This window comes from Seriola dumerili, unplaced genomic scaffold, assembly GCF_002260705.1.
Source record: "Seriola dumerili isolate Sdu_G_001 unplaced genomic scaffold, Sdu_1.0 BDQW01000002.1, whole genome shotgun sequence".
Taxonomy (NCBI): Eukaryota; Metazoa; Chordata; class Actinopteri; order Carangiformes; family Carangidae; genus Seriola; species Seriola dumerili.
This window is the reverse complement of record NW_019174257.1, coordinates 467338-488650: the sequence shown is the minus strand read 5'-3', so window position 1 is coordinate 488650 and position 21313 is coordinate 467338. Positions and strand designations below refer to the sequence as shown.

The 21313-nt window shown below is 40.1% G+C and overlaps 1 protein-coding gene across 1 annotated transcript in view; it reads left to right on the top strand.

Annotated features, from left to right (window-relative positions):
- The window catches only part of faf1 (Fas associated factor 1), a 58966-nt gene that overhangs the window by 21483 nt on the left and 16170 nt on the right, over positions 1-21313 (top strand). The window contains exons 9-15 of the mRNA XM_022757521.1: positions 9528-9623; positions 9723-9846; positions 9972-10035; positions 10167-10248; positions 16080-16234; positions 20914-21050; positions 21192-21280. Coding sequence (XP_022613242.1) covers positions 9528-9623; positions 9723-9846; positions 9972-10035; positions 10167-10248; positions 16080-16234; positions 20914-21050; positions 21192-21280 — 747 coding nt within the window. The remainder of the gene's footprint in view (positions 1-9527; positions 9624-9722; positions 9847-9971; positions 10036-10166; positions 10249-16079; positions 16235-20913; positions 21051-21191; positions 21281-21313) is intronic.

The window sequence follows — 21313 nt, the reverse complement described above, 5'->3', positions numbered from 1 at the left end:
CACAAACACGATCCAAAATTGAGACTTGTTAGCCAGACGTACTATAACAGTTCTACAGGAAAAATCTAACCTGTCCTCACTTTGTTGTGTACTGTAAATGCTGTCTGGCATGTTGCCCTAAATGGTTCTTTGATCCAAGATTTTGGTCTTAAAGATAATTAGAAAGCAGTACAGATTAAAATACATGGTTTACAGATAATTAAATTGCATTATTTTAATAATTGCAAAGAGGAGTGGAAACTGTTCCACACTCTGTGTCTGTGTCTAATCCATGCCATCCATGCCGAAGCATAAAAGTAAGATGTTGAAGCTAATTAAGATGTCAAAGATGGTTCCCATCCTGTGTCCTCTATCTGTGGACATTAAAGCTCACATCATTGAGTCCCGCTGACCTCTCCCGTACTAGGGTCGCTCTTCCCAGCCATTCACCCTGCACACAGTCAAGCTGATCAGAAGCAGCCCTCATACAGAACCTTGAGGAACCTCTGACCCCTTTTGTCTCACCCCTTCTTTGACAGCATATGTGTTCCCATGCTAATTGTATGGGATGGTTTATCATGCAACATTGAGGAGCTGTTGTGTACACATTCTTGTGTTAACCCCTAGCTAACGTTTTCCTTTTAGATCTATGTGATTGCTGTTTAGTTTAGAGTATTCATATTGACTTTGTTTCTTTTTTTCTGAGTGTTGTCATATGTGCCCTATGCCAAAATTGGCTCTACTGTAGCAAATAGACTAGAGTTTCTATTTATGTTCTATTTTATGTTTCAAAAACTGCAATGAACACCAGTCATAGTGGTGACTCAAAGTAAAGCTTTTAAGCAGAGAAAGCAAATATATTGTACCATTAATGTGCTTGAAAGGGCAAAGGATAAAAGGTTATGCATCCTTTCACTACACAACATTGTTTGCTTTATTTTGTTCCATTCCATCTCACAGCAGGCAATTGTAAACCCGTTAACCACCAAACAATATCATGGTTAGCATTATTTTTGTAGACATCCACTTATGTGATCAGTAAACAGCCTGGGATAGCAACAGAAATCTTAATTCAGATCTGAATAATCTGAATGACTAACTTGAGTTTTGAGTGAACATGCTTGTGTATTATGGGAACAAATTTGTTACTTTTCCAGTTTGCAACCACAACATGCAGTTTGCACTTTATGACTTTCCTCTTCACATTAACAGAGGAAGAGAGCTAACCAACGACATTTTTTAAAATTGAGTTCAAGCTGTTGCTGTGTCCAGCTGCAGTAGATTGAACTGGAACAGGAACAATGATCAAATGAATTACTTATTACTTATTTTTGAATACACATTGTGTTTCCCTTGCCTGAATACCTTTGTACTTCTTTTTTCTAATGTGACACTAATGAATGGAAACATCATTACATCGTGAAGCCTGAAAATATTTAATAACTCATTCCACTTTAAATTTCTTTTCCTCTATGATCTCAAATAACTAATAGCTGTTATTAATATTTCAAAAATCAGTTGTACACTCACCAAGCACTTTATTAAGAACACATGTACAACTGATTACTCATGCACTTATCCAAGTGCCAATTGTGGTGGCAGTGCAGTACATAAAATCATACAGATACAGGTCAGAAGCTTCAATTAATGTCCACATCAAACATCAAAATGGGGAAAAAATGTGATCTCTGTGACTTTGACCATGGCACTGCTGACAGTTTCTAGAGTTTTTACTCAGAATGTTGCCAAAAACAAAAAACATCCAGTGAGCAGCAGTAGTTTTGTGGACAGAAACACCTTGTTGATGATAGAGGTCAGAAAAGAACGGGCAGACTGGTTGGAGCTGACAGAAAGGCTATGGTTACTCAGATAACCATGATTTACAACTGTAGTGAGCAGAAAAGCATCTCAGAAAGCACATGTCAAACCTTGAGGTAGATGGGCTACAACAGCAGAAGACCACATCAGTTCCACTCCTGTCAGCAAACAACAGAAATCTGAGGCTGCAGTGGGCACAAGCTCACAAACACTGGAAAGTTGACAACTGGAAAAATGTAGCCTGGTCTGATGGATCTGGATCTCTGCTCAGCCACGCACATGATAGGGTCCGAATTTGGCATCAACAGCATGAATCCATTAACCCAACCTTCCTTATGTCAACAGTTCAGGCTGGTGGTCGTAGTGTAATGGTGTGGGGAATGTTTTCTTGGCACACTTGGGTCCCGTTAATACCAATCAACCATCGTTTCAATGCTACAATCTATGTGAGTATTGTTGCTGACCATGTGCCTTCATGGCCACAATTTACCATTTTCTAATGGCTACTTCCAGCATGATGGTGCAACATGTAACAAAGGTAGAATGGGAGATTGGCAGCATGAATGTGCAGCTGACAAATCTGCAGAAATTATGTGATGCAGTCATGTCAACATGGAGCAGAAACTCAAGGGACTGTTTCCAACATCTTGTGGAATTCATGCTACAAAGAAATGAGGCTGTTTTGAGAGGAGCATGAGGCCGTACCCAGTGTTAGTATGGTGTTCCTAATAAAGTGCTCAGTGATAGTAAATTTTTAAGTATGTATAAAATAAATAAATACACTGATTTTTGTAAATTTATGAGTGGTGTTAAAGCATTCTGATGTATTTCATTTGCAAAACATGTGACCTAACCACTAAAAACCTTTAATGCAGGGATGTTTGTGAATTCCATTGCAAAGTAAGCCCTACCAATCTCAATGATCTCAGTGATCTGTTATCAGCCTTTCCCCATAGGTAGCTATGGATATGATGGCCAGGGATCATGAATAGGTTGCAGCTCATTGTGGCATCATAGGCCGAGTCGGCACCTGGCTAACACATATCTGCAGCGTCTGTGTTTCCTGGATGAGGAGATATTAAAAAGCACAGAGACAGAAGTGTAATAATGGCCTCTGCTCTAGCCACCGCTCTCTTATTGAAACGTCTGAAGGTATTAACAGAGAAAGCCCAGGGCTTGGCTGGCCTAGCAGGCGGGTAGAGAGCCAGTATTAGTGTCTAGCTCATTAGCCCAGTCTCATCTCCCGGGTTTGGACCAATAAACATGGCAGCCAGAGGCCCCAGATTACGTTTAGCTCTGCACACGAGCCCGCTTGCAGTGGAATCGATTACTACTTAACTCTGCTTTGCCTTTAAGTGTGTGATAAAACTGTGTTTGCCTGCTTGCATTTGTGTTTGTGTGTATATTTGCATTTGTGTGTTTGCAAATGTGCCTGTCTTACTAAACATACTGTGTCTCAGGCTGTCTATCAAATCTCAATACTTAGTTTTGCTAATATTATACTGTTTCTTTTTATTTGCAGTATTATAGCTTTTGATATTTGGTTTAAATGTAAAAATAAATGTTTTTTTTCAGAGAGAAATTAGTTTAAATAAATAAATAATTTTGATATAGGTGCAGAAACTCCAGTATTGTATTGGCAACAGCATCAAAACAAAATTTCCACAATACTCAGCACTTACTGTGACAATGTTAGTGCAGTTGTTTCTAGTGAGATTGCTGTAGTAATTGAGTTGATAGTTCCATGTTCGTTTCTAAGATATGGTTGGTTGCTCATAAGTTGTAAAAAAAAAAAAAAAAAAAAGGTTGTAGGCAAGAAGATCAGCTGAGTATCTTCTGTTGTTCATGTGTTCTGAGAAAGTTGTTTGAGTTGTTGTATTGTTAGAGCGTAGGAAATTAGTTTGTTATAAAGACATTCTCACCTTTCAGGGAAACTAATAGTTATGTGTTGCGTCACCCTCCCTGATACAGTCCACTCAATGTGTTTCATTGTTTATTGTGCTCTGAATTATTCAAGGCCTTATGGAGAGTTGAAACTGGATCAGGATGGATAATGCTCAAATAGCAGTGGACAACACAACAGTTTATTGAGAGCACTGTGTTATTGTATTTGGTGTTGGACTAAGGAAGTTTGAATGTGAAAGGAAGTGGTGCAAAGTGTAGTTGAAGCAGTAGCAACGTGAGGTGTTGCTCATTTTTAGCGGGCAGATTGTGTTGACCGGGGTCAAGTAGTAATTTGAATGTTTCTTAGTGTTAATGTAGCATAGGTAAATCACAACACTGTAAAAACATTAACTTCAATAATACTTTATCTATGTTACAACACATTTTTTTTATTAATCTTCATCAACTTCTGCATTGTTAGCCACAAATGTTGCTGTTAATTTGAACAATTTGAACTGGTAAGCATATCAGACCCAGTTATATCTTTTTATTTTCTTGCTTGCTTAATATACTGTATGATGCTAATGTAACAGTTACCTAAAACACACCTGACACGTGAAAGTCCACCTGTCACTTATTAGTCAGCATTTCAAGTCTTTCTTGAGCACATTTTTAGGTGCTGTAATTCCATTGTTCCTCTCAGATTAATCAGAAGACAGTTTGTACTATTTATCAGACTAGCCAAGTAGAGGATCATATGGGGAAGCACACTGTCTTTTTGTGTGTGTTTGTTTTGGCATTTCTTTTCATTTTCATCGGGTTTACTGCGTCACAACAGTCATGATAGTACTGGAAAAGTCCTCCATCAGAGAGAAGTACACTTGTTGGACTTTGCTATAGTTAAAACTTGATGGAATTCATTTTACTCCAAGTAGATTAAAACAAATACTCTGGCATTATTTTCAAATACCATCATCTAGCTCTGCCTTCAAATTCATCCTGATTCTTGTGGCTTTGGCAAAGCTGTTTCCGAGCAGTGCTGAAGATGTTGACAGAGGTCTTGGCAACAGTTGACTTGAGAGGCCTACAGAACGTTAACTTCCTGTGCTGTTTGAAAGACGCTGATTGAGGCTCTTCCTCTGCCTCCTCCGTCTCCCTCTCCTCTTCTAGCCCTTCGCCTAAACAATACAGAAAGGAGAGTTCCCAGACAGGCCTCATCTCATTGGAGCTGTTTTGATTGGCAGTCTACTCTCCACACCTGTTGGAGTGATTGACAGCCAGTGGGACATCCTTATTATATCCCCTCATCTTTTCACCCACCACCACCCACCCTTCCTTCTCAGTCAGTAATTGCTGACATTTATGCAGTGTTTCATGGTGTTTGCTAATGTATTAATGCTGTGGAGCCTCGGAGAGGTGCCTTGCCTTATAGGCCAGCACCTCCCTCCATTTCCCAGCTGGCATTAATGGAATCCTCTTCTACCTGATAGGGGCCTATGAAACTGAGGGTATATTGAGGGGGGGCCAGGTTGTTTCCGTAGCAACGAGGCTCAGCCGTAAGCTCCGGCAGAGCCCCCCTCCCTTGTGTAACTGAAGGCTGCCTTCAGGTGACATTCAGCATTGAGTTAGTCTGTCTGTCTCATTTTCTAACATTTCTTATGCTTTCTTTGAAGCACCCATCTCAATGAAATGTTTTTTGAGGAGGGGGATGCTCTTCATCATAAGCACCTTTTAGACCCCCTCCCCCCCTCCCACTGTGTACAAGCACAGAGGAGATAACACCACAACATCCACTGTGAAGCATCCCACAGATCAAACTGTCATTTATTTATGCCTTCCTTAGTCTCTAGCTCTGTATTTGCATTTGGATGTGTGTCTATGTGTATTTCCTAGCTGACACACACTGTACAGGAGCCCAGATACTTATCAGGAGAGTCATACCTACAGCAAGGCTCAAAGGAGCACGAACAAGGAAACCAACAGGTGTTAAGGGTGGGGTGCACTTGTCCTTTTTTGTCATCCTTTTCCTTATCAAGTCTTACTTTTTCTCATAATTACAGTATTTCTCACCCATATGTCTTCCTCTATCTATCTCCTTTCCCTCCTCTGTCTCATTTTTCCCCTCTTCTCTCACTGTTCTTCCCTTGCTCCATCAAAGAGAAAGTGGAGTAAGGTGGTAGTGTGGTTGTGATTGCCGTCAGTGCAGCTGTCAGTAGTAATTATCTCACACTCACAGCCAGACACCTAATCCAAACAGTGCCTACAATAGAAAAGAAAAAATGAAACACAGAAAGAATGAAGGGAGAGAAAGGGAGAAAAAGAAGGGTAGAGAAGGGAAGAAAGGGTTGAAGGGGAGAGGCAAAGGAGGGAGGGGGTTAAGGGAGAGAGAAAATTCTTTCCCTGTATCGTCCCCTGAATGCTTACAACCTCAATGCAAGTGTTAATTAAAAGAATCCAAAAAAGAAGAGCCAGTTCCTTTGTGTGGAGATGTGGGAGAGGGTCATTTGGGGGGGTTAACCTCGTCCTCCCACCCCCCGTGCCCTGCGGCGCTTCAGCCTTGTTTCCACGTTTTACCACTGAGCCGCCAAGCTGCACTTGTGTACCTCAACATCAGGAGAAGCCATCAGGTCAAAGTGAGGAAGGGGATTGAGAGGCACTCAACTCATTTTTTTCCCTTTTCACCTCCCCTCCTTGAATCCATGTCAGCCCAAACCCTCCATGCTGTCTTTGACAGGGGAAGTGATCAACTTTATTTATACACTTGTTAGGCCCTCAGACGAAAGCCTCTCATTGTGAGTAGTGGGGGTAAAGGGTTTATAGGGATCCTCTCCACAGCCGCTGTTAAGATTCTCACGTTTGATTGACACTCAATTGGGGAATAGGCAGAATTTACTTGGGGCCATTGCTTCACATGCTTAAGGCTCAGACCGTATATGTCTTTGGCTGAATACCTACATCTCTCTCTCACTTCTAATTCAACCTTCAGGCCTAGCACCCATCATGTCATCAATGCCCATAGCTTTTCTTTAAGTCACTTTAGTGAAGTTTTTTTTCTTTTGTTGAAAAACTACTGCTTATCTTTATTTTTACTGTCAGCAGAATGATGTTTTTTGTTCCATTACTTTGTAAAATTTTCCAGAGAGATATGAATAACACAGGACCAGAGTTCTAAATTAGTTAGAGTTAAGTTACACATGCAGAAAGAAGGCAATTCAGTTGAGTGTTCGTCGTAGGTGTTCCTGGGATACTGAGCTGCCTTTGCTGTGACACTTACATAACTCTCATGGTCAAGAGCACACTTGCTAACTGTGGTAATACACAGGAAACACTATCTGTTTCTACTATTATCTGTGTGCACATCTCTGTCACAGCGTCTGGGGTAATTGACTGGCCTGATAGGAAAGGTTTTAATTTAGTGAGAAACAAAAGTCACATTTTTCTTTTTGTTTTCATTTCCAACACATTTAGCCTTTGCAGTGAGTGAGATGTGAGGCACTGTTGGCTTGTCCCTTTAGCGGTGATGTCATTCTTGGTTTGTGTAATTTCAACATTGCATGTAAGTCTAGGGCTTTTTTGGGGAGTTTTCTTTGCTAAAGACAACATGGAAGAGGAATACTCATCAGGATATTATTCATTCTTGAACTTTCAGGGGAGATACTGCTTTTCTCATATATCTTATCCTTGGTTACTGAGCTGGTGGGAATTTAAGAAACTGTGGTCAATATTATAACCAGTTTGAGGGATATCCAAGGATATCCTTGTCAACTTTTTTTCAGGCTGCAATAAAATTTTCCCCATGGTGGTTCCTCTCACTCGAGATTAATGAGACTGAATTCATTATCTCAGTTTTAGGAACAACACTGTCTATAAACACTAAAATAAGAGTTTCAAATCTGATCTATACTGTATATATGAATGGCAAAGGGATATAGAGCATTGTTGGAATCGGTTGGGCAAAATGGATTGATTCCTCTATCACAGTATATGGCATTTTAACATCTATATGTATGTGTATCGTAATGTAGTGAATCTTTTCAGGAAAATCAATTAAGAAACTGTTTATGGATACAAAAGCCAGACAGGAATGTCTGATTTTGGTTAATCTAGCAAATTTAGTACCTGATAAATTAAGATACTCAATCATACTGATGCAAAGATCATAAACTTTTATTATTACGATGAAGCAGTCAAGCTGATTGATTTGTAACATTGTCCATAGTGGTGTAAAACACACACACACCTACAATGCAGAAGAAATTTTGTAGCCTTCCCCAGATCTGGGTCTCGACACAATCCCGTCTCTGAGCTCTGCGGCTGTTCCCTCCACCTCATGGCTTGGTTTTTGCTCTGACATGCATTGTCAGCTGTGAGACCATATTACCACAGGTGGACTCCAGTCAAAGTGTAGACACATCTCAAAGATGGTCAAATGAATTTGCATAAATTTCTAAAATTCTGTTTTCACTTTGTCATTATGAGGTATTGAGTGTAGATTGATGAGAGAATTTTTTTTTTGAATGCACTGTATATTGTCATATCTGACATGATGCGGTCATGTTAGCCACAACTGTGCAAATGTTTTTGGCCTTTGACTGCAGCTTACTTACTTTCTAACACTGAAAAGATAAGGTAGTGTGAAAGGATGGAATAAAATAGACTGGGTACTTTGTCAGATATTTTGATTCTTATCAGTGCCAGGTACACCGCAGCATTCAGGAGTAAGTCCATGTCGGTGTCAAGGTCTAGCGGTTACACTGTTCTCTCCTGCTATAGAAGCTGAGGCCAGCATGAGGAACCACTCTGTATTAAGAGAGACAGAGAGAGAGAAACTCCCTGCAGTCTGTGTAGCCCTTTTCAGACTCAATTGGCGTTGCATGTAATCGTCTCCTGATTCAACCACATCCAGCTGCTCTTTGTGTGTCGTGGCCCCCGACAATAGAGCAGATCACAGGACCTCTGCAGGGGACGAGCAGCGTCTCTGTCTCTTATCACTCCCTGTTCGCTCTGCCTCTCTCCAGTTGTTTAGAAGTTCACTCTCCCAGAAAAGTATTTGCATCTGGGCTTGCTGCTTTGCTCCTAGAACATGAATGAATATATTGTTGCATTACTGTGACAAGTATCAGTGACTTCAGGCTATAAGTCATGGTTATATGTTTATCAGTCCTGCTTTTACTGGCCACTGTTGACAGGAATCAACAGAGGTGTCAGCGTGTTGAGAAAAAAAAATGACATTTAGATTTTTTTTTTCTTTTATGGTTGGGTGTTGAAAAGTAGCTCCACATTGTTATATGATAGGAATCAATCTAAAATCTGGCCCACCACTTTTTAAAAGTGAGGTATCTTGAGTTTTACACTACATCCTGCAACAGCCTTGCCTCTATTGTCTATGTCCTTTGGGGTCTAAGCTAGGAGACACGAGCTGTAATGAGTCCCTGCTGAATACTGACATTTTCAGTCCTGGCTTTGGATTGGAGAGCTCATTAATCAGGCATTCTCTTACTACAAACCAACATCACACTAACGGCTACTGCAGGTGTACAGATACCTCATCAAGATCTCCTCTGATTAGAGAGATGAGGAAGCCTTTGTTCAAAAGTCATAAATTGTCTCATGATGGTGATCTAGTCCTAAATAAGATAACTTAAGTGTTTGGGAAGATACTGTGATGTAGATAACTTGGAGCGGGTTGTCTGATTAGAGATCAGTCTTTGGTATCACCTTGATGTCAACTTTGAATAGTTTGAGATTGGGCCATTCACATACTGTCCAAGATCATACTTAACTGGTTGGGCTTGCTTTGTAGACAAGACTCAATAACACCCTTTTATTTTGTTTCCTGTTTTCAGATGACACTAGCTGTCTCTGGAATCAGCTATCCTTGCCATCACCTCAGTGTTTGTCGGAGGTCCTCACCAGCCAATGCCCAGGAGCCCACAGAAGAGGTATATACACACAGCCTTTCCCTCAGGATCCATGTTGTGCATTATCCCCCCCCCCCCCCCCAAGTAAGTCTGGATATTAATGAATAAATGTTTTTACAGTGTGCAGATGTCCATATGATCAGCGACAGTGAGGGGGATGATTTTGAGGATGCGTCAGAGTTTGGTGTGGATGATTCAGAGATGTTTGGAATGGGCTCCTCAAGCTGTCGGAAATCACCCATGAGTATGTACCAGCGTTGCAGCTTAATTTTAGTTTTGAGCTTGTAATTGTAGCTCCAGCTATAGTATTAAAATCTAGGAACACACATTAAAAAACTTGATCATGCCGTATTTTTTGTCTCCTTCTAGTGCCAGAGAATAGTGAGAACGAAGCTGATGCCTTACTGCACTTTACTGCCGAATTTTCTTCAAGGTGAGCTTTGCGTCAGGTACTTTTCATATTAATTCAAAGGACTTTGAAATCAGACAAGGCTGGAATGTAACATCTGTTTATGCACTATTTGCCTGTTGTTTGTGTGTCCTTTGCTTTAACTGTGTTTGTAGGTATGGAGAGACCCACCCAATGTTCTTCATTGGGTCTTTGGAGGCAGCATCTCAAGAGGCCTTCTATGGCAAAGCCAGAGATGTAAGTAAGCTATTGGACTGTTTAGGGCTTCATAGAAAAACTGTAATGTTTTTTTTTGCCCCTTTATATTTAAAACACTTTTAATTTTGACAGTGTGAAATATAAAGTTCTGATCTTACCAGTGTTGGATTGTCCTTAAACACTGATGTCATTCCTGCCTTGTGGTGTCTAGTCGTTGCTTTTTTTGAGCAGTTTTCTTTGCTTAAGACAACACAGAGAAGGAACACAGACTGAGCAGGATATTATTCATTCTCTATCTGTCAGGGGAGATACTGCGTTTCTCATATCTTTGTCTTCATTACTGAGCTGGTGGGAATTTAAAACGCAATGGCAGTGTTATAACAAATTTCTGTGTACGCCTAGTATGCGCTTTTCCAGGCTGCGATAAACTGTAGAATGGTTTGTCCTTGTCCTGAGGACCATTGAGATAGAGTTCACTACATTAGTTTAACAAAGGCTATATGAACACATAAAACCTAAAGACAGGCTATTAACGAAAGTGTCATTAATTTTGGAGTCTAAAGAATCATAACACCATATGCCAAATGCATACAAAGTGAACTGACAGAGAGATTAAATACATTTTACTGGCAGGTGTTTGATTGACATGAACAGTGTTTACTGGGTTGATAAAAATTTCTACTTCTTATGCAACCTTAAATGGCCTTCCTCGAGAACAAGCAGAAGCTGAAGTTGTCATGAGTTCTAGTTGTGTTGTGTTGGCATTGATAATTTATTCAGTTCAAAGTAGAAATCCTTTTTCATGCAGCATTTACTGTTATTTGTCTACCCCCCCTGTCTTGCTGTGTGGAGACGGCTTTATAGCCACATTGATATCATTTCATCAAAACCCTCATCAAATTTTCACCCTGACAGCTGAGGCTTTATTTTTAGCTGTCCACTTTCCCCCCTTGTTTTTCAGCTTTTGTCCTTTTAAGGATGCTTGTATCAACTGACAGCTTGTGTGGATTACAGCCTTATTAGACTGTGAGGACACAGCAAGATGTTAGGGGGGTTCAGATCACCAGGCACGCAGAGAGAGAGGGAGGGTGGAATGGATGATAGTAGGGGCACAATGCAGATAACATGGTCTGACAGGGGAGGAGGAGGTGCAAAAAGAGAAAGTTGGAGGAAGACACTGAGTGAGAAGAAAGAGAGGAGTAAAAGGAGAGGTTGCAGCATGAGGGTAAGGGATGTAGAGAGTGTGAAATAAACAGTGATGGAAAAAAATCTAAAGAGAAGCTTGGCGTCTCGCCTGCTTCCCAGCTGATCTCCTCTCCTAAGCCAGCACAATATGGCCGATGTCTCCCTGGTGTTCACACACTCTGTACTGTACCACTGAGCTCTACACAGCTCAGGGGCGAAATAGTATTCATTTTCACTGTATTTTGTTTTATTCTGGGTGAGCTTGATTTAGCCTGCCAACTGTGCCGTGGTTAGAATGGCTTTAGGGAAGCTGAAATATGTGCAAAGAATTTTGCATGAAAACAGAAGCTATTTGATCTGTTCTGTGTTTGTCCTGTTTTGTCACAAGCATCCTAGACGACAGGCCAAAACACGCTGCTTTTTGACGGTTTCATTTCACAGTAGCATATGTGCACGATTACACTGTCCCGCCTCCCATCTATCTAGACGTGTCATCCTTTGCTCTTTGCTTCCATTTGAAAAGGAATCAAGTTTTTGTGTCCTCATCGTAGAAAAAGCCTCCTTCATTAAGGGGATATTGGAATAGGGCAGATTTGACTGAAGGGCTTCTCGGTGGGTTTATAAACACAGGAATCAGTCTCACTCTCTCAAAGCCTGGGAGAGGCTAATCACTAAGCAAAACACTACATTTGATGAAGTGTTTCTGAAGGTGTGTGTTGGGGGACTGTTGAGATTGACTCAATCCATCCTTAATGAAAATGCTTTGGGCTGCAGAGCTGAGCTGAGCTGAGCTGAACCCTCTTGGGGATCAGTGGTTAGTCAGAGCGTACAGAGAGATAGGCCACCCATCACTAACCACGATCCTCACTAAATCCCCATCAACGCAGTGGTTAATCACTCTAACCCCACTCTCCTTCACTCTCAACTCCTCTCTCCTGTCTGCCACACACAAAGACACATCAAAATTCATAGCCTTGCTTGAGAGGGGACTTCAGGGATTTATCACTGCCAAGTATCCGCTTTAAAACCCAGCAATAGCCCTGCAGAGTCAAGAGAAAAGAGCACCAGTGAATCAGAATGGCAAATGACATATAGATGTACATATATCTATTAGATCTATGGCTGTGAATCACAAGCAACACTCTCATGGGTTATTGACTGCACCTGAAATGATTGCTCTTATTCATGAATAAATGGACTAAAAGTTAAATTGGAGTAGAGTGGAAGTGAAGGTGCAGGAAACTACTTGAATGTATGAATATACAGCATCCTACCTTACCAACCATCAGTTAATGATTAGCATGGCCAAAAGATACCTACTTAGCCTTAAGCATGTAATTCAAAGCTGACGTGTAATTTGATTGATTTAATCACACTTTGGAAAAAGTCTAAAATTTGATGCTGTTTCTGTTCTAAAGAGTTAATGTGTTTTCAACAGTGTGTAGTGAACCTCCTGTGTGGTTGGTCATCGATCTAAATGTGTTTTACCACTATGTGTGCAAGGTCATTAGATCAGACATTTGAGCTCTTCATTTTGAAGTATTTGCTTTTCCAGACTGAGCCTGCCATCTTGAGAACAATTACTATCTGGACTGCTTTGTCCTTTTTTCACTCTGTACCTCATTGTGTTTGTCTGTATCTTATTCAGTGAAATCCTCTGGTCCTGTTAAACATACTGCACATGTGATTAAAAGCCTCTTCTTGATGTGGCACAAATCTCATCCCCTGAAAATGGACCCTCAATTAAACTAATAGCTCACTGTCAGGAAAAAGATACGACTTTACCTTTAGACCTTTACCACTCTAGAGGACCTCCGCAAAGTTCCACAAAGAGGCTTCAAATTTCAATAAAATCAATTTTATATTCCAGTGTCACATACAGTATATATATTGTTTATCTCTTTGGACTAGTGCTTCATATTCTTGCTGGTCGACAGTTACAGCAAATATTGTACAACACTCAGAAAAGGTTACATAGGACCTGGAAGTATCAGTTGTACAATGGGTATTGCAATATGAGAATAGATATCATCTGGGATTTTGGTTATATTAATATTAGCTTTCTCTTTACTGCAGAGTGCCCTCCACAGCTGTGAGTGTGACTTCATGTGGAGTGACACACACAGGGCTAGTGGGGAGGGATTAGTTTGGTTGCATTGTGGGATTTTTAGTGATAAGAAGTGTTTGTGCACTGTAAAACCCTGTTCTTTCTTTGCATTAATGGCATCTTCCATGGAGAATACTTATGATTGGTCACATGCTTGTATCATCACAGTTCAAAGTTAATATGTATATAATTTATATATAATTTAAAGAGTGCCTTTCTGCTACAACTCATTTTGTACATTCATGTCTCGCAAGTGAGACTGCTCTAAGTACGTACGGTTAATGGCTTCTGTGTCCTGCAGTATTTTTCAGCAATTGTTTTTCATCATGGATTATCCCTTAAAACAAATTTAAGAATGCTGTAACATTGTGCATACTTTATCCGTAAATGTTGCTTCTTTGATTCCTACTTGAAGCAAGGATAAAGTGTTATTAAAACTATGTTGTTTCAGCAGGAAATTTTTACTAAAGTAAGTTGAGAACAGGCCCTGTCTCCTCTGGACAAGGGAAATTAAATTAAAGTTATTGTTTTTATTAATAATATTTATCTGCTAGGCTTACACCTCACACTCTTGCTATCAGTGTTTCAGTAAGCTGCACCCAGACCTTGAATGTTGTATGTTTTTTTTTTTTTTAATAACATTTGTTCATTACATGGAGCAGTGCTGTGATTCATCGACATGTTACTTGCAGAATAGAGAACAGGAGTTATAATAAGAAGATGTCAATTAATTTAAGAATCCATATTTGGGACCAGATATTCAGTTGAACCCAATGAGATTTTGTTTCTTTAAAAAAAATATTGGCATTGCAAATTTGGATGAAAAAAAAAAATTATACTTTTTTTTTTTTTTTTTCATTAAACGTGGTGATGACTCAAACTCTAACACAAGGCGTCTCTCTTTCCAGTGCAAGAGTAAGAGCAGCATTGATTATACAGTCAGAGGCTCAAGCTCACTCAATGTGCACACTGTTCTGCTGTGTGAAATCTTTATTCTCTTTCACACACACAAAGCAAGCTTAGATTTAGGTGAACAGGTGTGAGGAAGGGCTATGGGGTCACTATCTAGCTCAGGTTGGACCTAGTAATTTAGCTGAACTGAGGGATTTGCTCCTCCCTGCTAAGACAGGCAATACAAAAGATCCGACTTGAAAGTGGAGAGGGAATAGAGGGGTATGGACAGTTTAACTAAGATGAAGGAGTTCAGTTTGCCAAAATGCCCACTTTGATTAGTCTTTACATTTACTCTAATTGAGCATGCATGTGTGTGAGTCCTTCACTTGTGGGTACCGCAGTTAAGTTTGTGCATCTGTGCATGTGTGTTGGGACGTCAGTGTTTGAGTGTGTATCAGGTTTTTTTTTTTTTTTTTTTTTTCATGTAAAACTCTCCCTCCCCTCACACTCATTCCTCTCTCAAGACTGAATTTGCTTGTCTTCTCAGCATGAGTGTTTAATCTTTTCAGGCCGTTGAATCGGCCCAATGAATGAGTCCCCAGCTCCTTCTCACTAGTAGCCCTGGAGATTATTCTAAAGCACTAATCGTTGAGCAAACACAGCAGTGCTCTCCCATTCCTATTCTACACAGGCCACAGTATAGCACAACTTCTTCTTTCACTTCCCTTCACGTTTTACGCCCTGTGTAGATTTTTTGCTTTTTGGCGTACGTAGCCTAGATTACTGCTCCTGAGAAACAGACCCTTTGACTCCCCCTTCGCAGCCATGGTTAAAAATGAACTAAGCAGAGACTGAGAGAGTTTTTTCTTATTTGCTCTTTTATAGTAAGAGAAGTGACATGTAATTTAGAGAGCATTATTTCCAACATTGTCCCCTGGAACCTTTTATGTTTGTGGGTGTGTTTGTTTTTTAATTAGATTGTCAGTAGGGAGAATCTGCCAGGCTTATATGATGGTGTCAATATCCTTGGATTTGGAGCTTCGTCAATATTGTCTGGCCCTGCCGCTACTAACCTGAACAGGCTGCTGGCATTTGGTGTAAAATAAATAGAGTGATTTGTCTGTTGTGTTTTCTCCATATCTTCGTCGCCTCCAAGAGAAGTTTTATTTACACCGCTCTGCATTTGATTTTGCGTGGTATTTGCTTTTTTGCCAGTTGCGGCCTTGCTGTGGTCTGTAGAAGTCATGCTGGCTCTGCACCCAGTGGTCCCTCATGTCATTTTATGGTCATATAATGTGGAAATATCTCTCCACTGATGAGACACCTCCATGTGGCTTAGAGATCTCGCTCTACAGATCAAGACAGATCAGGGAGGGATGGATGTTTTCATTTCAAGCAAAGATTACAGTTTTAACGATTCATTATTTTCTGGGATGTTTGTGTTCGAGCTCGTCACCAAACTTGTAATCTTGTAATTTCTGGGAGATCGATCTAAAAATGTCTCTTCTCCATAAGCTTGTGAAAAACTACGCTTCCCATCTGTTAACAGCCAACTATACCTTTTTATTCTGTTGTTTGCATGAACACAAAATCACCTCATCTGTTGCAATGGCCTTTCCTTCCTGGCATGGAAAATGTCCCTAGAATGGCACATTATACTCACAATTTTTTATTTATTCCACAGAGAAAGCTGCTGGCCATCTACCTCCACAATGACGACAGTGTCCTCAGCAACGTCTTCTGCTCCCAAATGATGTGTGCTGACTCCATTGTCTCTTACCTGAGCCAGAACTTCATCACATGGGCCTGGGACGTCACTAAAGAAGCTAACAAAGCCAGGTACAGTACCAAATATTTAATCATTTTTTCTTTTTTTCAGGTGACCTGCTGGTTGTGGAGCGGTGGAATTTATCTCAATTTGTATTTTGTTCATTTTACACAATACTGCAGCTGTGGAACAACTTAGTTCAGTACTACATGGAGTGGACACAATAATAGGAATCCCTGTTTAATATATTTGAATTAAGTACAATAGTGCCTTAAACTACCTCTATGAACTTTTGTTGAGTCTGTGCCAGACAGTAAAAAGATGTTACATTTATTGGACTTATTTGGACTTCATTGTAGTATAGAGTTTTCCTGTTATTGTGTCAGCTCCTGTTGCTACAACTTTAGCACCAGGTAGTTTTCCGTTTTGCTGAATACAAACATTAGACACAGATTTGAGATATAGTCAATGAAATATTGCTATATGATTGATCAGAAAAGTTTTATCTTAAAGGTTTTTTTTTTAACAGGTTATCAAATCAAATATTTAAATGTTGAAATATAGGTGAACATTTAAATGATTACTCATATCTCAAATTGCAATAACACATGTATTCTCTTGTAAAGCTGAGTTTAGTAGTATTCCCTGCTCTCTGAGTCTGAGGCTAGTGAGAAAACGGTTTTGATAATCAATCAGAATGATAGCCAAAGTGATATGACTCAGGTTGTTTAAAAAATGAAATTGCCCTTTAAACACTGAATTAATTCTCTGACCCTCTTAGAGATCCATGCATCACAATCAAACTGTGTATAGTATTGCATTTCCCCAGCCGTTTAGTAGTGCAATAACCAAACCTCTAAACCCTGACTGCATGCTTAATCCTTATGTTTTATTTATACCTGACTTACTGTCTGGAGGAATGGACTGTTTGCATAAATACTGAGGTGTATCTAATAAAGAGGATATTAAATGTATTTCAGTAGGAGAGCAGCTTGATTGTATGCAGAAAGGTCTGCAAACTGACAGAATACCCTGTTAAGGAAAATGTCTAGAACAAGTTACTATCCTGTTTCAGTGTCTTTGTTTTAATAGCTCTCTTAGAGAAGGTTAATGTAGTATTCATTAGTACCTTGCCCTATCCTGCTGCATACTCTTGTAATTGTTTTTTCAGTTTTAAAGTCAGCAAATCTTGAAATTAAAAGGCTGCCCATGAGATCTTTGTTTTGCCATTCCACTGTACAGGAAGCATTTAAAAAATGATCTAAAATTGCTAGTGTGGACAGACGCCCATTTGACACATAAACAGCATTTTCACATCTATTCTCATTAATGTGGACATGTCCTTAATTGCTGGCATTCAGCTCTTACTCCATTGCTCACACCCTGTATCTCTGTCCTCTCATTCTCTCTTCAACTTCATTCTCTTTTTGAAGCTTGGAGGTTGCATGCTCACAAAAGGCGTTGTGTTTGCATGGTGAGGCCCCTGATTGGGCAATCTTGACTAAGCTGTCTGAATAGAGGGTCAGTGGGAGATGAAGGACTCCCTTGGAGCCCAAACATCTCTATCTCTCTATTTATGCTCAAATGTTCCAGTGGAGCTCCAACAGTCTGTGTTGTTAATTGACAGGTCTGTCCAACACCAGTATATTATACATGTCCTGCTACTAGGATGGATATCTTTCACTGGATTGTAAATTTGGTAGAAAATTTGTGAAATGAATTTGAAAAATAATTCTGGTCTGCAATGTGTTACAGACAACCAGATCCCCACAGCATCAAGTGTTTGTCGGTGGAGGTAAATGTGGACCTGCTGAGGGTTTGATTGGGTTTTCTCATTACATTGTGCCCCTGACGAGCTCAGTTCTCTCCTACTTCCTCTCATATTTCTGCTACATCTTTTCGATCTCCTCATCTCTTTCCCAATTTTTCTTTATTTTCCTTCTCTTTATCCCACTACCTCAACTCTCTCCCTCTCCCCAGAACCTCCAGAGTTAAGCCTGCCCTCTGGTAGGAGCCATTTAAGAAAGACTCGCACCTTGACCTTACCCCTCCATTATTTCTTTTAAGGAAATACCCTCCTTCTTCATTCCACTCTCCTTTCTCTCCCATTGGCCTCCTTTGCTTTTTGCCCCAGCTGAGCCTTTTTATTGCACTTTAAAAGGCAGGCAACATCTGGAGCTTTTCATCACACACAGCTAGTCACAGCTTTGCTGCTAACGCATGCATGCACATGTGCACGCTCTCTCACTCACACATACACTGCTTCTCTGCATTCTCACGCTCTCTGGTTGATCCAAAGTGACTGGTGATTGGCATCAATCACACAAGCTGTTAGAAAGGTATCCTGACTGTGTGTGTTTGATGAACCTGCTGATATTGGAATGTGCCTGTTGCTTTGCTCTCTGTATTCTCACAGGCCTCCCAGTTAAATGATTAATTATGCATAAATGCAGTTCCGCTTATTGGATGTCAGTGTAATTGTCACCCATGGGGAATGAATCTGATATATCGTTCAGGCGCTGTACTGCTGTTGCACATGGCAAATATTAAAACTACCAGTAAATAAACACACTGGAAGTAGATAATTTTATCAGCGTGTGTCATACGTCTTTAAATCTATTACACAATTTATCCCCATGCTAACATATCTGTGCAAGCACAAAAAAGGTTAAGTAGAGTGTCTTTATTTTTATGCTATTTTTTTGTATAGATTTGAACAGTCAACAGTATACAAAGGCCTGACACTAAAATGAACACCTGTACAATAGCACTGCAATGCAGGTGTTCATGTTATTCTTAATTACCTTTAAGTGTAAGTTGGTGCCTTCACCTGTAAGAGCGGGGACAAACTGACATGCAAGCCTGTTCTGTACACTTGACTTCTCCTCTTGACATCCTCCTACCTGAAAACATAACTGGTTTAGAGAGAGAACAAAATGTCATTTTCAAATCAAAACATGTCCATGTTCGCTCTGAAACAAAGTGTGTATGACACAGTGAGCTATCAGCGCATCCGGTTCCCATACTTCCCCCTCCCATACAGGTGGCTGGTAAAAATATTCCCTGCAGTGCTACTGTACTAGCTGGATTCATCAGCTGCTCAGTCAAGCAGCTGTCAGGTCTAACCAGTCTACTCACATCTTCTTGCACCACCTTGATGTGAAGTAATGTGACGTGACAGTCCAGGGAAACATTAACTATTTTAGCTGCCTGGATGTGCAGTGAGTGAATGAGGTGGGATGGGTGACAAATTAGAAGCTGTCAATCACATTAACCACTGAACCAAAGTCTTTAACTCACATTAGTTGCAAGTTCCAGGCAGGTGTTTCCTCTACATTTACTTACCCCTGAAGGTTTTTAAAGGCAGCAGGTCTGGTACGGACTAGGCTACATTCTTTACCATGTTATATTATGGCTGGATGAGACTGTGATGAACTGTTCACCTCAGCTCCTGTAGTAGCTTGACTTCCTCCTGCCTTCAGTGTTGTGTCCATACTTGTTCTATAGGTGGGTTCATTAGTGTTTCATATTCTGATTACAACATTTCTTTCATTCTGACTGCAAGTGGATGTGCAATAGTTTCAGGCTGAGTTTCCAGGCTGAGCAGGTTTTATGTTGTGGTGATGATTTTTGCTGTGGTGGACTGACTTCCTTAGTTTTGAGATAGAAACCAAAGCAGGTTGGCTTGTGTTTAATGGGAGATTTAAGATTGGGTTACCCTTCAAGTTAGTGGCCATTGTTCCCTGGCCTTTCATTACAGGTTAGAGTTTCCCTGTGGGCTATTGTTATGGTCTGCCATGGTCGAGGTCTGAACAGGGACAAATGTCAGGACAGAGTGATCAGTAGGATTTAGGGTACCCAACTTTTTCATTGCAAGATGTGGGTCACTGAAAGTTCAACATTCAGAAAAGTTTTGTTTGAACCATATTCCAACAGCATCTTAAATTCTGTTCTTCTTTGAGCTCAGGTCCTGTAGCTTTCCCACTGTTCACTGATCTTTCAGTACCATCCATATTTTCAGCATGTGCTTTTATGATTATTTTAAAAAGTACCACAATGAGCTCACATTCTCTATTTCACAGTTTGAAAAGTCTGAAAGTTGCTCCTGCAGCTTTGGCTTCATGTTTTAATACCCCCTTCCACCTATCTTCTTCCTTTGACCTGCTGTCCCTCCATCCATTCCATTACTTCTCTATTTTACCAGCCAGTTATTAAAGTAGATCTTATTAAAAGGCGAGAGAAAAAGCTAATCTATATTTGCATTCAGTCTATAGCAATTCATTAATATTATGACATTTACAGGGAGCTTGGCGGGGCCCCGGCTGCCTGCTACCCTTTTCCCTCTCTGAAATGTTAATTTAAAAAGTTCTGTCTTTGTAATGGAATAAGAAATCCTCTCTTGCCCTATCAATTCTGGGTGTCTGGTGAAGAATACTAATTCATCTGTGGTTCCAATTGAGATAGCATGTCACTCTGATGGAATAAGAAAATGCAGAATTGGTTTTAAAGTCCTTAATGCCACGAGTTGTGTGTATTTCTCTTCCCTGCTGCAGTCTGAAAAGCTGGAGTGTACACCTTCATTTCCATATGTTGTTAAAATGTTTGTACACATGTTTGTATGCATTTGTCCCCTTTATGTTTGAAGCGTTTTTTTAATTGCAGGCTCTGAAATACATGTTCATTTCCAAGAAAAACGATGAAGTGTATAATAAATGTGAAATTTGAATTGGATTTCTTTCTTTGCTTCCAGACTACTCACCATGTGTACGAGGCACTTTGGAAGTGTGGTGACGCAAACTATACGAACATACAAAACAGACCAGTTCCCCCTGCTCCTAATAGTCATGGGCAAGCGCACGTCCAACGAAGTTCTAAACGTTATTCAAGGTAATTCCTGCTTCATTAATAGTATGACTAACCATAATATTTACAGATATATTTTTCTGTAATTAATGTATGAAAAAGAATAAATTACACACTGTAGATTGTGATTGTTTGATTGCTTTTTTTTCTCTTTTTTATCTTCAGGCAATACGACAGTGGACGAGCTGATGATGAGGTTAATGGGAGCAATGGAGATCTTTACAGCACAACAGCAAGAGGACATCAAAGATGAGGTAAGGTCTGAACAGGAAGCAGCCAAACAAAAA